General features: G+C 38.8%; 1 protein-coding gene across 2 annotated transcripts in view; it reads right to left on the minus strand.

Moving 5' to 3' along the window:
- Window positions 1-13090, minus strand: part of kcnq4 (potassium voltage-gated channel subfamily Q member 4) — a 68549-nt gene that overhangs the window by 26194 nt on the left and 29265 nt on the right. For both annotated transcript variants that reach the window (XM_081701139.1, XM_081701136.1), the window contains exon 2: window positions 618-708. In XM_081701139.1, coding sequence (XP_081557265.1) covers window positions 618-708 — 91 coding nt within the window. The remainder of the gene's footprint in view (window positions 1-617; window positions 709-13090) is intronic.

The raw sequence follows: 13090 nt of genomic DNA on the forward strand, positions 1-13090 counted from the left end.
AGGCACATTTGATCCATACTGCTGGCAAATGAAAAATTGACCCTATTCACCACTTTTTTAAGACACACCTCCAAAAACACAGCTATTGGACAAGGCATCCACAGAAAAGCACTGCCAGATATTTGAAACAATGTTTATTTGCATGTTTGCATTTGGAAACAATAGAGACAATACAAATGGGATGCATCTGGACAAAGACGCTGCTATACCATCTTGGGAACTTGGGCCTGCAAACTAGATCTCAGTCTTAACTTTGTTCTACAGTTTGTATTGAATGGTGAATGGACAGAAGGACTTTTTAAGGTAAGACAGGCTGCATGCAGTGCCATGTCTTGGTCCTGGGTGTCTTTAATGGGTGCATATAGGATTGTAAGCTTTAGCATCTTTAATGTAGGGAAAAGGGCACACAACCTGAGCATATGACAGGAAAGTGTAGTGCATCAGATGTGTGTGCAAGTTTCATACTGAACATTAACAGTCACAGATATTGCAATATGCTGTTTTGAGGGAGCAGCCCTTAAACTGTCAATTCCTCTTTTTTTCTTTAAAGATTGTATAGGCATATGAAAGCTTGCATTGCTGGTTGTAGTGTGCTACCAAACACGTGGACTTCTTACCAGGATGAAGAGAGCCTCGTTGGCAAATTCCTGATGAGTGGGAATGGTGGAAAAGACAGAGAGCACCAGACAGCTGAACACCAGGAGAAAACTGCAACAGACATGCATACATGTGTGCGCGCGCACGCACGCACACACACACACACGCACACACACACGCACACACACACGCACACACACACACACACACACACACACACACACACACACACACACAGAGGTCAATGCTTACACATGACTGCAGACACAAGACATAGGTTCAAATAACTGGACTGAACTACCAATACTAATTTTTACTATGAGTTAAATTTTTCCTACATAGAGAGAATAGCCAAAACAAAAGCAAGCTATGCTAAAGACCAATTATTACACACAGGTTTGCAAATGCCAATGACACTACCAGAAAAGAAAAATACAACAACAGCAACAATAAGAACAGCGAACAAACAAATTACATTGAGGCACATGACGACGCTAGTGAAAGACACAGAAATGGTTGATGGTGCATGTTGGCTGAGCCCAGTACTGGCGTCAGGGCACTGGACACCGACTCCTGTAATCCGAGCTAGCAAAGAACTTCACACACACATGCTTGTCATCAGTACTGCTGTGGACTTTGTTCACTGTGCATACATTGGCCCAGAAAGATGGGTTAACAGGGGAGATTTTGACAGCACATCCTGGCCAGTGCTTGCCCATGGGTGAGAATTTGTGTCCTTTACTGATTACTCAGTATTCTGTGCCAGCCAAAGGAATTATTCATTTCTATATGTGCTACTGGATGAAAGATAGCACGTACTGGGTCAATATTACTGTGGGAGTATTGCAATTCACTCTTCTCCATTTTATGTCATGATTGTGAGAGTTTTGATTCATTTTGACAGTGAACCAAGGTAAAGCATCTCACTGACTGTAATGTGCTATACAACCAAAATATCCATCTAAAAATATGACACAGCGAAATCCATTCGAATTTAGAAAAATGATTTTAAACAATTTTTAAATTCATAAATCTTCATGAAAAAAGGTACTAAACAGCATGGCAGTGCTGTACTCCACTAGCTTGAGAACCAGCATCACACAGTGGAGGTTACCAGGCTATGCCAGGTGTTCCCAGCTGAGGTCCCCTGAAACAAAAGCTAAGCTGTGTTGGACCTCTGCCCCAGAAAGAGCATGAAGGCACTTCTGGAGCCAAATCAGATTCACAGCAGCAGCTGGGGATGGTGCCAGGACCCATAAGGACCCAGTTCTTGCTCTCACTTCATGTTTTCCTCTGCTTACTGGAGCAGCGTTCTCCACTCTGTCAACCGGCCAGCTAGCTCGCCTCACACCCCACTAGTTTACTCTAGATTGTGCAATATGACTGGCTACACATAGGGAAGAAAAGTGGGGAAGAAATGTCTTAAATATTTTTACTTGAGGGTAATTATTTTCATGGATGTTAATCTCATTAACATAATATGTAAAGTGATTTATGTTCGGTTTCACCACAAAATATATATTGTTCTCTAAAGAACTTAATGAAAGCATTTTTTGAGGTCTGACTTGGAGTTTTGAATTCAGGTGCCACGTGCAACTACTGTAGAATAATGAGCAAAGCTTTGAGCTGCTTATACAAATGACCCCTTCGGTTCTGATGCGCCCGGCACGGAGGGAGTTAGTGAAGAGTGGTCTCCACTATGTTCAAAGCAAATCAGCAGTCCTGAGTCAGACATGCTGAGCTAATGATACAGGCAGAGAAAGGAGACAGGATGCCAATAAAGAGCAGACAGCATCAGCAAGATAACTGGGGTGCTAGGCTTCCATATGATTTACCTCCAAAAAGAAATGTTACTTATCAACAAAGATTACACTGATTACAGTAATTAATAGAAACAACAGGTGAAACACTGAAAAGGGTTTAGAAAAACTTCAGTAGTGCACAGCCAACCATAACCTCAAGTATCTACCTTGGGGGAAAAAATCATCTTGTCAGTACCTGAGTTTACATGAACACAGTTCTTTTCCTCTTCATGTTTTATTATAAGTATATATTTATTATCTTTATTCTGTAAGATATTAGTAAGAATTTTGACATGGGTAAAATAATTTTAGAAAGCAGTAAGTTTAATTCTGAATTTGTGAACTTATAACATCAGCTCATTTATGAATGTACCATGTCATGTTAATCCTGTTAAAGTGCATTTACTGCAGATTTCTAAAAAAAATCTCTACAATGAATACAGCATTTAAACATAATATCATGTAATATGAACAATAACACCTTTATTTTTTATCATACAGCTTGAATGTTTTTCATAGTAGAAACCAAAACTGAATCTTAACAGGACATAAAACAGTGCCTGTCTGCTTATTGTTGCAAAAGTTTTGTGTGTTCAGAGCAGTTTTCAGACCAGGGACAAATTAAATCCTCACAAAGAGAAAACCAGAATGTTTATAGACAGCTGCATATTTAAAAATAGCAACTTCTCACTTCTGTTTGTACATTTAGCCATGTGTTTATGTCACAGCAATTCCCCAGGCCAGTAGTCAACGACATGCAGCGGCGGTTCTGCACGTGGCTTTTAATTTATGTTTGTTGTTCATTTATCAATTTTTTTTGGGCTTTTCCCAGGTCTCCCTCATGGGGTGTGTTTTCTATGTCATCATTCTCACCATCCAGGGGTTATTATGCTTTTATGTTTGGCCTTATATAAGCCCTGCTTGGCTTCACGACCGTTGTCAGTAATTGTATGTTATGTTGGCTCCTTTTGTTGTAGTTACTGTACTTTTATGTTCGGTTCATTTCGGTTCATGTGTTATGTTCATTTTCATTTATTTTCATTAAATGCTTCAGTTGGAAACTCATGATTGCTTCATTCCTTTTTTCCTGCATGTTCTTCATCTGTGACTATTTAATGAAAGGACTCAGACTACATAATTAGTCAAACATAATGAATATTATGGGACAAGCATAATTCAGTACACATGGAGAAAAAACACAAATGGTTCTGTGACTACATCAGATTAGGATTAAGAGATCACATGTCAGCCTGAAACACATTCTTCTGATGGCTTTACCCCTCTGCCCAGCCTGCTCATTAGTTCCGAACTGATATTATGTAAAAAGATCCCAGAGAAACAATGGGAATGAGAGCCAATCCCCAGCGCCCCAGTCCTGAGTCAGCAACAGTGGGGCTGGACGGAGAGAGACATGCCCAGAAGCTGCTCAGTTTCCTCCAAAGCTGCCCATTCAAAAATGATGAACACAGTAAAAAAGACAGATACATTAGAGCATGCAAACACCTTGAGCGTTGGGTCACATTTCAGCTGAGAGGTATGTTTCAGGTCCATCCTCAGAGCCCTTTCCAGGAAAAAAAAAAAGTCAATTAGAAAAAGCAGAAATCAAATCTTCCAAATCAGCAAAAAGAGGGTCCTGGGAGAACAAAACAAAGTAGTTTCATAAGTGGTTTTCTGATCCCCACAAATGAGCATATGGTCATACAGTAAATAATATCAGTATTTCTGTTTGACAGAAGGCTTCAACTGATGAGGTCTAGTTTGGAGAATGAAGATAAGCAAATTCCGAGTGTGTGATTAAATGACTGGATCACAAAACACAAAACAATTAGACAAGGACTTTCACAACCAAATCTATTTTCTTCCCATAGCCTTATCTCACATAATATGGGACAAATTCAGTAACTGACAGAGTGTACACAATACCAATGAAAGGTTTGGACACACTTTGTTCATTTTTAATATTCCCCACATTTTAGAAAACAGTTTCAAAAACATGAAATAAAGATAAAAATGGTAAAATGAGTATTGACTCTCTTAGAGTTTATATTCTTCAGAGTCATAACATTTACTGTGATGACAGCTCTGCACAGTCTTCATGCTCTCTTAATCGGCTTCATGAGGAACCACCTATGATGTCTTCAAGAAATCCTCACACATGCTGATTACTTGTAGGGTGAGGGAATACAATTCTGAATGAAAACTATTTGCTGAGTGGGCAATTCAAATGTAATTTTTATTTTATTATTATTTTAAAATGTCATACTGTATTTTTTATTTTGCACATCAATTTCTATGTAGGCTATAATCTTTCACTATTTATAATTGTCTTAGAAAGAAATGTAACCCTAAGGAATTTGATTAAAATGCCATTAAGACTGTAGAAAACACATTCATTCAGGTGTGTCCAAACTTTTGACTGGTACTGTATGTATTAATAAAAATAATTATACCATGGTTGTAATAAATCAGTGTTTGTGCAATTAAAATTATTTATATAGTAAATATTAAATAGGTTTATCATTTTGCTGGATATCACTGCTTTTGGTATACAGCTATGAAGCAATTGCCCCTATGCTCTATGGCATTATTAATTTGTTTTGTTTTGTTTTTTGCAAAGAAAATAGTATTTAATATTTTATGCTTACAAAATGTAAGCAAAATAAAACAGCTTGGAGTCACTTAGCTGTACTATTAAGAGTGATAATTTTTTATCAACATATATTCCGACATCATTATGTATAAATTATTTTTGCATAAAAATGTGTTCTAGTGCTTAAATACATGACTGATGCTTGGCCACATGCCTTCATTGTGATATTTCAGTAACAAATTACTGTAACTAATTTCAGTAACAAATTACATTTACACTTGAGATTTGTATACAATACATTTTTATTCTTTTTTTTTCATCTAATATATTCTTGTTCCAGCATATAAACTGATTTTACGATACTAGGAGACAAGTTCCAGTAGTGGTACATTTTCATCCCATGACTGGGATACATCCATACAGTATGAAGTCAGAGAGTTTGATCAAATAGCTTGTGAAGCCATTGCCTTTGGTTCCTCGGGCAGATAAGCACTGGGAGATCTATGCTCTTTGACTTCTCTAGTTCCTTCTACACCATCCAGCGCTGCCTATTGAGAGAGAAACTGCTATAAATGCACATGCACCCTGACACCATGTCCTGGATCACATTTACCTTACAGATTGGCCACAGTGAGCTAGCACCATTCCTCTTCACTGTCTACACATCAGACTTCCACTTCAACTCTGGCTACTGCCATGTCCAGAGGTTTTCTGATGACTCTTCCATTGTTGCATGCATCACAGAAATGGACAGAGTAGGCTGTTCTTTCTGAGGAGGCTGAGGTCTTTAAGTGTGTGCAATAAACTGCTGAAGGTATTCTGCCAGTATGTGATAGCTAGTGCCCTCTTTTTTTTGCTGTGGTATGTTGAGGTGGTGGAATCAATGCTCAAGAGGCTAACAGACTGACTAAGCTGTTGAGTAAATCAAGCTCTGTGGTGGGTCTGGAGCTGGACAGTCTGGAGACAGTGTGTGAGGGGAGGATGAAGGACAAAATCAGAGCAATTATCAACAGAGCAATCCCTCTCACCTGCTTAGTCAGGTACTGTGGCATCTAGGTAATTCATTTAGTCATACACTCATTCCACCTAAGTGTAGGATGGAACGCTTCAGATGTCCTTTCCTGTCTACTGCAAGACTATATAACAAGAGTTAAGGACACAATCAGTCCACATGCTGACTAGCACCCTCCTCATACAATAACTCAACAGTCTCTTTATCCCACTTTCTATTGCCATATACTTTTTGATAATCATTACATAGCACTTACATGTGTATATACTGTTAATTTTAAATATATATATTTTGCTGTAGTTACATATACTACTGTTATAACTGCACACTTTATTTTATACATATATATATATATATATATATATATATATATATATATATATATATATATATATATATATATATATATATATATATATATGTAAAGGTCTGCAGTTATAATATAACAGTAGTATATGTAGCTATATATGCTGTTATTTCACACTTTCATTACACTCCATATCACTAGCAGTGCATATCACTATTGGATGGGGTCTCACTTGGGATATTGTGTATAGTATAGTAATTGTCCCCATAGTTTGTATTTTTACTTTATTTTACTGTAATTCTACTCTACTCTTTTTATTCAACCTTTACCTCTATTTATTCTGTGCTGAAGTTGCAGTATCACCCGAATTTCCCCCTTAGGGATCAATAAAGGAATCTTATCTTATCTTATCTTATAACCAAGGAAGTGTATTTTTGTAAACTGAAATGAATAAGTTTCAAATACCTTCCATGTGGTCAACTGTTAAATTTTATCCTATTTTCCACCTGATTTAGTTTTTATGCTAATTCCCACCCACCAACTAACTAACCTCCCGCTGTGATATAACAACTCCCAACTGTGAAGGGTACAGTGAGCATGTGCTTTCTCTGAAACATGTGACACCAAGTACCACATCTTTTTGAACTGCTGTTCGTGTTCCAACAGAGGGCAGCCACCCCCCTGAGCATAACATCCTTAACTGCCCTCATCAGCAAGCACAAACACATAGACATTTACAATTGGTTAGTATCACTGTAATTGACAGAGGACAGGGTAATGCCATACCTCCCACCCAGAGAGACGTGCCAGTTTACTCCCTTGGTCTCCTGGCCACAAATGTCTTCAACCAGCAACCACTAGTGCTATCTTTGAATGATAGGGTGAATGCTTTTCTTTTGTGCCACTCAACCTGACCACATGTGGGTCATTCAAGGCCTTACATGTGGCCAGTTTTTAGAAAGGGCAGATCATTGGTGGTGATTACAGATTACAAATGATATTGATTGGTTCTAGTGACCTTAGCTGCAAGTCCCTGTTGTGTGGTTAAATCTTTAAACATAATACACCAACAACTTCTATTGTTCCAAAGATAGACTCTACTGCAATGGCAGCCAGACCATGCAAGAAGAGCTGAAAGATTTCAGACTCCACTCAACATGTCATTCAATGTAAGCACTCCGTTCCACTGCTCCATTCCTAAGCGTCTACCCTGCTCCTCTACTGCCCATGTTGAGGTATGAGGTGGGCTTTTCTAACCATACACTTTTTCATCATTGTCAGTAATTTGGTGATCCACCAACAGATGAAGTCAGGCACAGACTTGTCAAGAGTAAGTGGATTATACATTTCATGACCACTGAAGACAAGATTGGTAATCATTCAGACTATGAGTCTTTTTTCACATTTTTGAAACAATAAATGGTAATACAGAGGGCCAGAAACTGACTATAGGCAAGTAATGAATAGTGTGAGTGGATCTGTACAGTGCTTCAGGTGGCAAGAGAGATGGTCTGGACCCTTTTTGGTTTTTATTCTCCCAAAGAGTTTATTTTCTAGCCAATATGACCAATCATTTGAGGGAATTGAGGCATTTGCAAGGAGAGGCCATTCCATGATCTCCTGCAGGCCGATACTGAGGATGGTTTGTTGGCTTATAGCTGGTGTCTCAGGGACAGAGTTTTGTAAAAACCTTTTAATATACATGACACTCATCCACCATAACCGCTTCCCTGATATTGTTCACTACATAACATATTTCTTTATATTGGACCATTAAATACTTATGAATTTAGTCTAGTTTAAGTTGCAGTGCCAGCGGTGAATCATCACTGGAAATTCCTTTTTGCATAGGTTTGCACATAATATGGGTCTTGAAATTAGTCCTACATATAAAAATACAGACACTTGATCCTTGAAACAAACATCTTTCCTCTTTTCTGCAATGACACAATTGATATTCTAACATGAAGCTAACACTAATAGAATTATATGATTCTAATAGCAACTTCGCTTTTATTTGCAGTAGTATTGCTACACATTCCATAACACTTTTCAAACAACTTGGTGGCCAGGAGTATAGTGTTAGAGGATATATATATATATATATATATATATATATATATATATATATATATATATATATATACACACACAACCTATGGCAGTGAATATACATAAAACCCATGGCAAACAATAGTATACATCTATAGCAGAAACATTTACAAACATTTGCCAGATTTGACCTTCTAAAGTAGCCACATGGATGGTCTGATTCATTCTGTGTTTCAACCACACAACATACTTGATTCAAGCAAATGGTGATATAATGGGGTTGTTTTGAATTGTTTTTTAGAAGTCTCTGAGTTCATTCAGTGTGAATTGAGATGCATTGTCAGAGGCTATGGTCTCAAGAAGACCCGTAAAAAAACATTTTTTGTCAAAAAACTAACCAGTGATGCAATAAAACACACTCTCCTTCCATCTTGAGTAGCAGTTTGCTATGATGTGCCTGATGGAAAAGTTCCACAGACATCTATAACAACAATTTGCCAAGGTGTGCTTGGCAGTTCAGTATGTAATATTGGGATACGTGATGACGCACTGTCCAGTTGGCACATAAAGCAGAATCTTGCCAGCTGTTCAACAGCTCTATATATGCCTGGCCTCCTTATCTAAGTACAAAAATGCCGTTTTGAACTCTGCACTACAAAATGGGTCTGCTGACTCGGAGAGTTTAAAGTAACATCAGTGGCCAACATCACTTCCAGTTCCCATAAAGTGCCTGGCCACATAGAGGACATGCTCATCGCTAAATAGCATAGATATATGTGTGGCAGGGGGTGAAACTGGGCCATCAAATATGCTGCATCTAATTGACATGGTCCAGAAAGCATCTGTGCACTTCAAGAATGTTGAATGTTCTGCATCAGCTTCTTCTTTGGCCTGTGATGCCCTAGTTCTGTTTTTGGAGAAAATGTGTTCCATGTCCCACGTCTCTGATATTCTGCAATCACAGTTTGGTTCCAGCTGCCTCTCTTGCAGTCTCTGCAGTATTTGATTCAGGCATATGCTTATTCTGTCGAAACAGAATGATGTCATTTTAGATATTATGACCTCCATCAATGACATGAAGCACCTACTTTATGATGTACTGGTATGTTTCAGTGGCAAACAAAATACAAGAATGTGCCTCTTGTACCTCAGTAATCAAGTGAGTCAATGAATGTCACGCAGATGATGCTATGACTTTAAATCTAGTTTGAAGAAGTCCGTTTTTATTGTGTGCTCTACCTTTACAATTGATGGAAATGGGGTGCACCACAACTTCATAAACACAGATATCTCTGCCTTTTGATATCTCTGCCTTTTTGTGCAATACATGGGAATTGCAGGCAATTCAGCTTTGTCTGTTGCTCCTAAGAGACTAATCACATTTGCCACCATCAACATCACTAATCTTTGAAGTCTTGCTATACTGTATAATATCTTATTTTTCTTGTTCTGCATATCATGCTGCAGATCATCCCTCCAGGTTGACACAGCTTTCCTTTCGAACCAGTACACACCCTGTATGTGCAACATTTGAGGATTTGTGTTTAGACATAGGTTGTCTGGTGAACACTTGTCAGTTGTTTGTGTGGTAAGGTTCTCAGGAGGTTTACACTGATCAGGTGCTGCTCAACACCTTCTAATCCAGTGCACACTAGACAGAGTAAGCACCATTTTCACAGTGTTAGTGCCATTAGCAGTGAAAACAGCAATAAATGTGATGCTGCACCATGTTTATTCATGCTCTCCTGTCAGTTCCAGAAATTAAGCGTCAAGCTGCCTTATTTTACAAACACTCTAATTAGACTTTTGAAATGCTTTTATTGAACACAACATTTGCTACAACTGTCTGCCATAACTGCCATCCCATTCTTCCACATTAGAGGTCACTATACAAAATCCCTCCAATTCTTTCATTGCGAAACACAACATATAACAAACAAAAAAAAATACACTTCTTTCACACTACAGCTACATTACAACTTTCCAGAGTTCCCTTGCTTGGTCATTAATTACAGTCCCTAGTTTGTAGTTGTCCCTTTGGCAGAGGTCCCTATTTCAGGTCTTCTAAGCTTCTTTCATAGCCTGAGTAAGCTGCTGATGTAAACCAGGGTTTGTTATTACTGTATCCAACTCGGGTTCTGGTGGGAACACGGTTGTCTTCACAAGAGTTGATGTATGATGTCACAGTGACAGTATATTCATTCAGGTCACTAGTCGCTACTCCTCTGAAGACATTCCGATCTGTGGATTCAAAGCAGCTCTGTAGTTTCTCTATGGTTTCCCAGGTCCATCTTTAACTGTATTGGCGACAGACCTAGCAGTTTTAGTGCCTGTACGCCAGATTGAGATGGACCACACAACAGATGGAATGTCCTAGAACCACATAAGCATGGGGGTGGGGGGGAGGGGTTCCAGATAAATTTACATCCTTGATCACAATGCAGCCATAGTAGCACAAGTGACATGTTGTTTGCATCTTAGGAGATTTTTGCTTAGCATCTCATTGTTAAGGTCATTCAGTATGATGAGAAAGGAGTGTGGGTACTCCACTTCCATCCATACTATCTGCTGACAAAGCTTCCACTGCACCTTGTGTGTACAGGCTTGTGGTGGAATGTGCACAGCGACCAAAATAAAAGGTACCAGCTCTCAGGGGAAGAAAACAAGTTTAAGGTTTATAAAATAGGATTTCACATCACAGGAACAAGTTTTCTGTACATAGTTACACTAGCATTCATTAATAGAAAAGCATGTTCTTCCTTTTTCATTTTCCCATTTGAAATATCTAAAAACACATCACTCGTATAATGAGGCACACAGCAGATTTGTCTAAATATGCAGGATGATGAATAGCTAGCGTGTTTGTATTATGCTTGGCTGGATACTTTAGCCTGTGTCATGTGACATCTGCACATAGCATAAGAGTCTCCAGTTCATCAGAGAGCATGATGGGGCAGGTACCAGTGACAGAGGAGGGAGAGTGGGGAGAAGAATGAGGAGCATGTGGAAACAGAGAATTACTGATTATATAAATTATGTAAAAAATGACTGATTAGGTTCAGGATGAAAAGAGGTGAGCAACACTGAGGTGAGGCTAAGGAAGAGGCGGATAAATGGAGGGAGGGAGGGAGGGAGGGAGGGAGAGCAAGAGAAGTGACAGACAGATATGATCGATGAGGCAGCAAGCAGAGGCTGGGAAAGCAGCAATGCACTGTGTTCTACAGGGAAGGCATGTGCTCATCATGCATATAGAAATGGAGAGAAAGATAGAGAGAGTGAAACGAGTTAGAGAGAGGTTTTTCTCTGTAGGCAGAGAGGAAAGACGGTAACAGTGGAAAGTATAAATAGCACCTGCAGGCCTTAAATAGTGACAGGCTGCAAATTTGTCCAGGTACACAGCGGTGCTCCTGCCTCACTAGTCCCTGATGAGCGATTCCTTTAGGGACCATTAACTCTTACAATGAAAGCAAGACTTAAAATGAATACAGCAAAATGCAGTGCGAGCGCCACAGCAGAAAAGCTGCAAGATGTGTGATTAAAGGCCTCTATGAGCCCATAATACAAAACAAAAGCTTCCACATTATAGTGAGGATGAAGAGAGTATTACAGAGGGCTTTGGCCTTGATACTGTGTCATGGAATATCATATTAATTTTCTTATAATTCAGACTGAATTTTGCGAAAAACATGCATTTATAAATGGCATCTGGGCTAAATTTTAAAAGTTTACAGCACAACATATATGTCTCTTTTCTCCTCTTTCATTACTTTCTGTTTTATTTTGGAAGTGTCTGTTCCAAGTACATACTATAGCACAGAATCTGTAAGAGGTGACTATAAGCATTTCAGTGACAGCCACGACCTTAACCTAACAAGAGAACATCAGAAGCTGTAGGCTTCATAGAACTAACATCAGATAGCTGGTCCCAGATGCCCTCTCACTGAAGGGCATGCCATTTCACTGAAGCATTATAAGGTGGCACTTTTATCTGTGGGGGAAAAAAGACGATAAACATAAAATGGTCAGAAAGTGTTTGTTATATATTATATTTCAGTTGGCACAAGTAGTTCTGAGAGGATTCCGAGACCTCCATTTGAGTGTAATTTCCAGAATGGCCTAGTTTAAAGGACGTATCTTGGCCCTGAGAAGCTTGATGACTCCACGTAGGGGTACTTATCCATGTATTCCTAAAGGTTCCTCCTAAAACAGGCTGAAAAGTACTTGCACTCTGAAATGCTGAAATTCAGAAACAAAAATATGTATAAAAGCATTTAAAGGTCATGAAAAAAATAATTTTGTCTCATTCAACAGTTACTATAAATCACATAGTACTTAATTCAGACATTTCAATGTTGTTCAGAGACCTCTTGATGATTTCTTCAGAAATCATAATTCTTTAAACCAATAACATCATTTGAACCAAATGTAAAGAACGAAACTACCATTTAATCTATTATTGCTTTCCACTGTTCACTCACTTAAGTATACACACAAATACAAACAAAGGTGAGAAAATGCGCATGTGTATGCATGCGCACGCGTGCACGCACACACACACACACACACACACACACACACACACAATCTGTGGCCTTCTCAAGTTAGGTCCAGCAATGGAGAAGCTCTCACTCGCTCCTTCATGCAGCTACGGTTTAAAAGGGCAGTGAGCACAATCATGGGCTATTGTAGCCTGGTGATGTGGGGATGATATTTGCTGACGTGGCTGAGTG

Source organism: Electrophorus electricus, chromosome 2 (genome assembly GCF_041902795.1).
Source record: "Electrophorus electricus isolate QZ-2024a chromosome 2, ASM4190279v1, whole genome shotgun sequence".
Lineage (NCBI taxonomy): Eukaryota > Metazoa > Chordata > Actinopteri > Gymnotiformes > Gymnotidae > Electrophorus > Electrophorus electricus.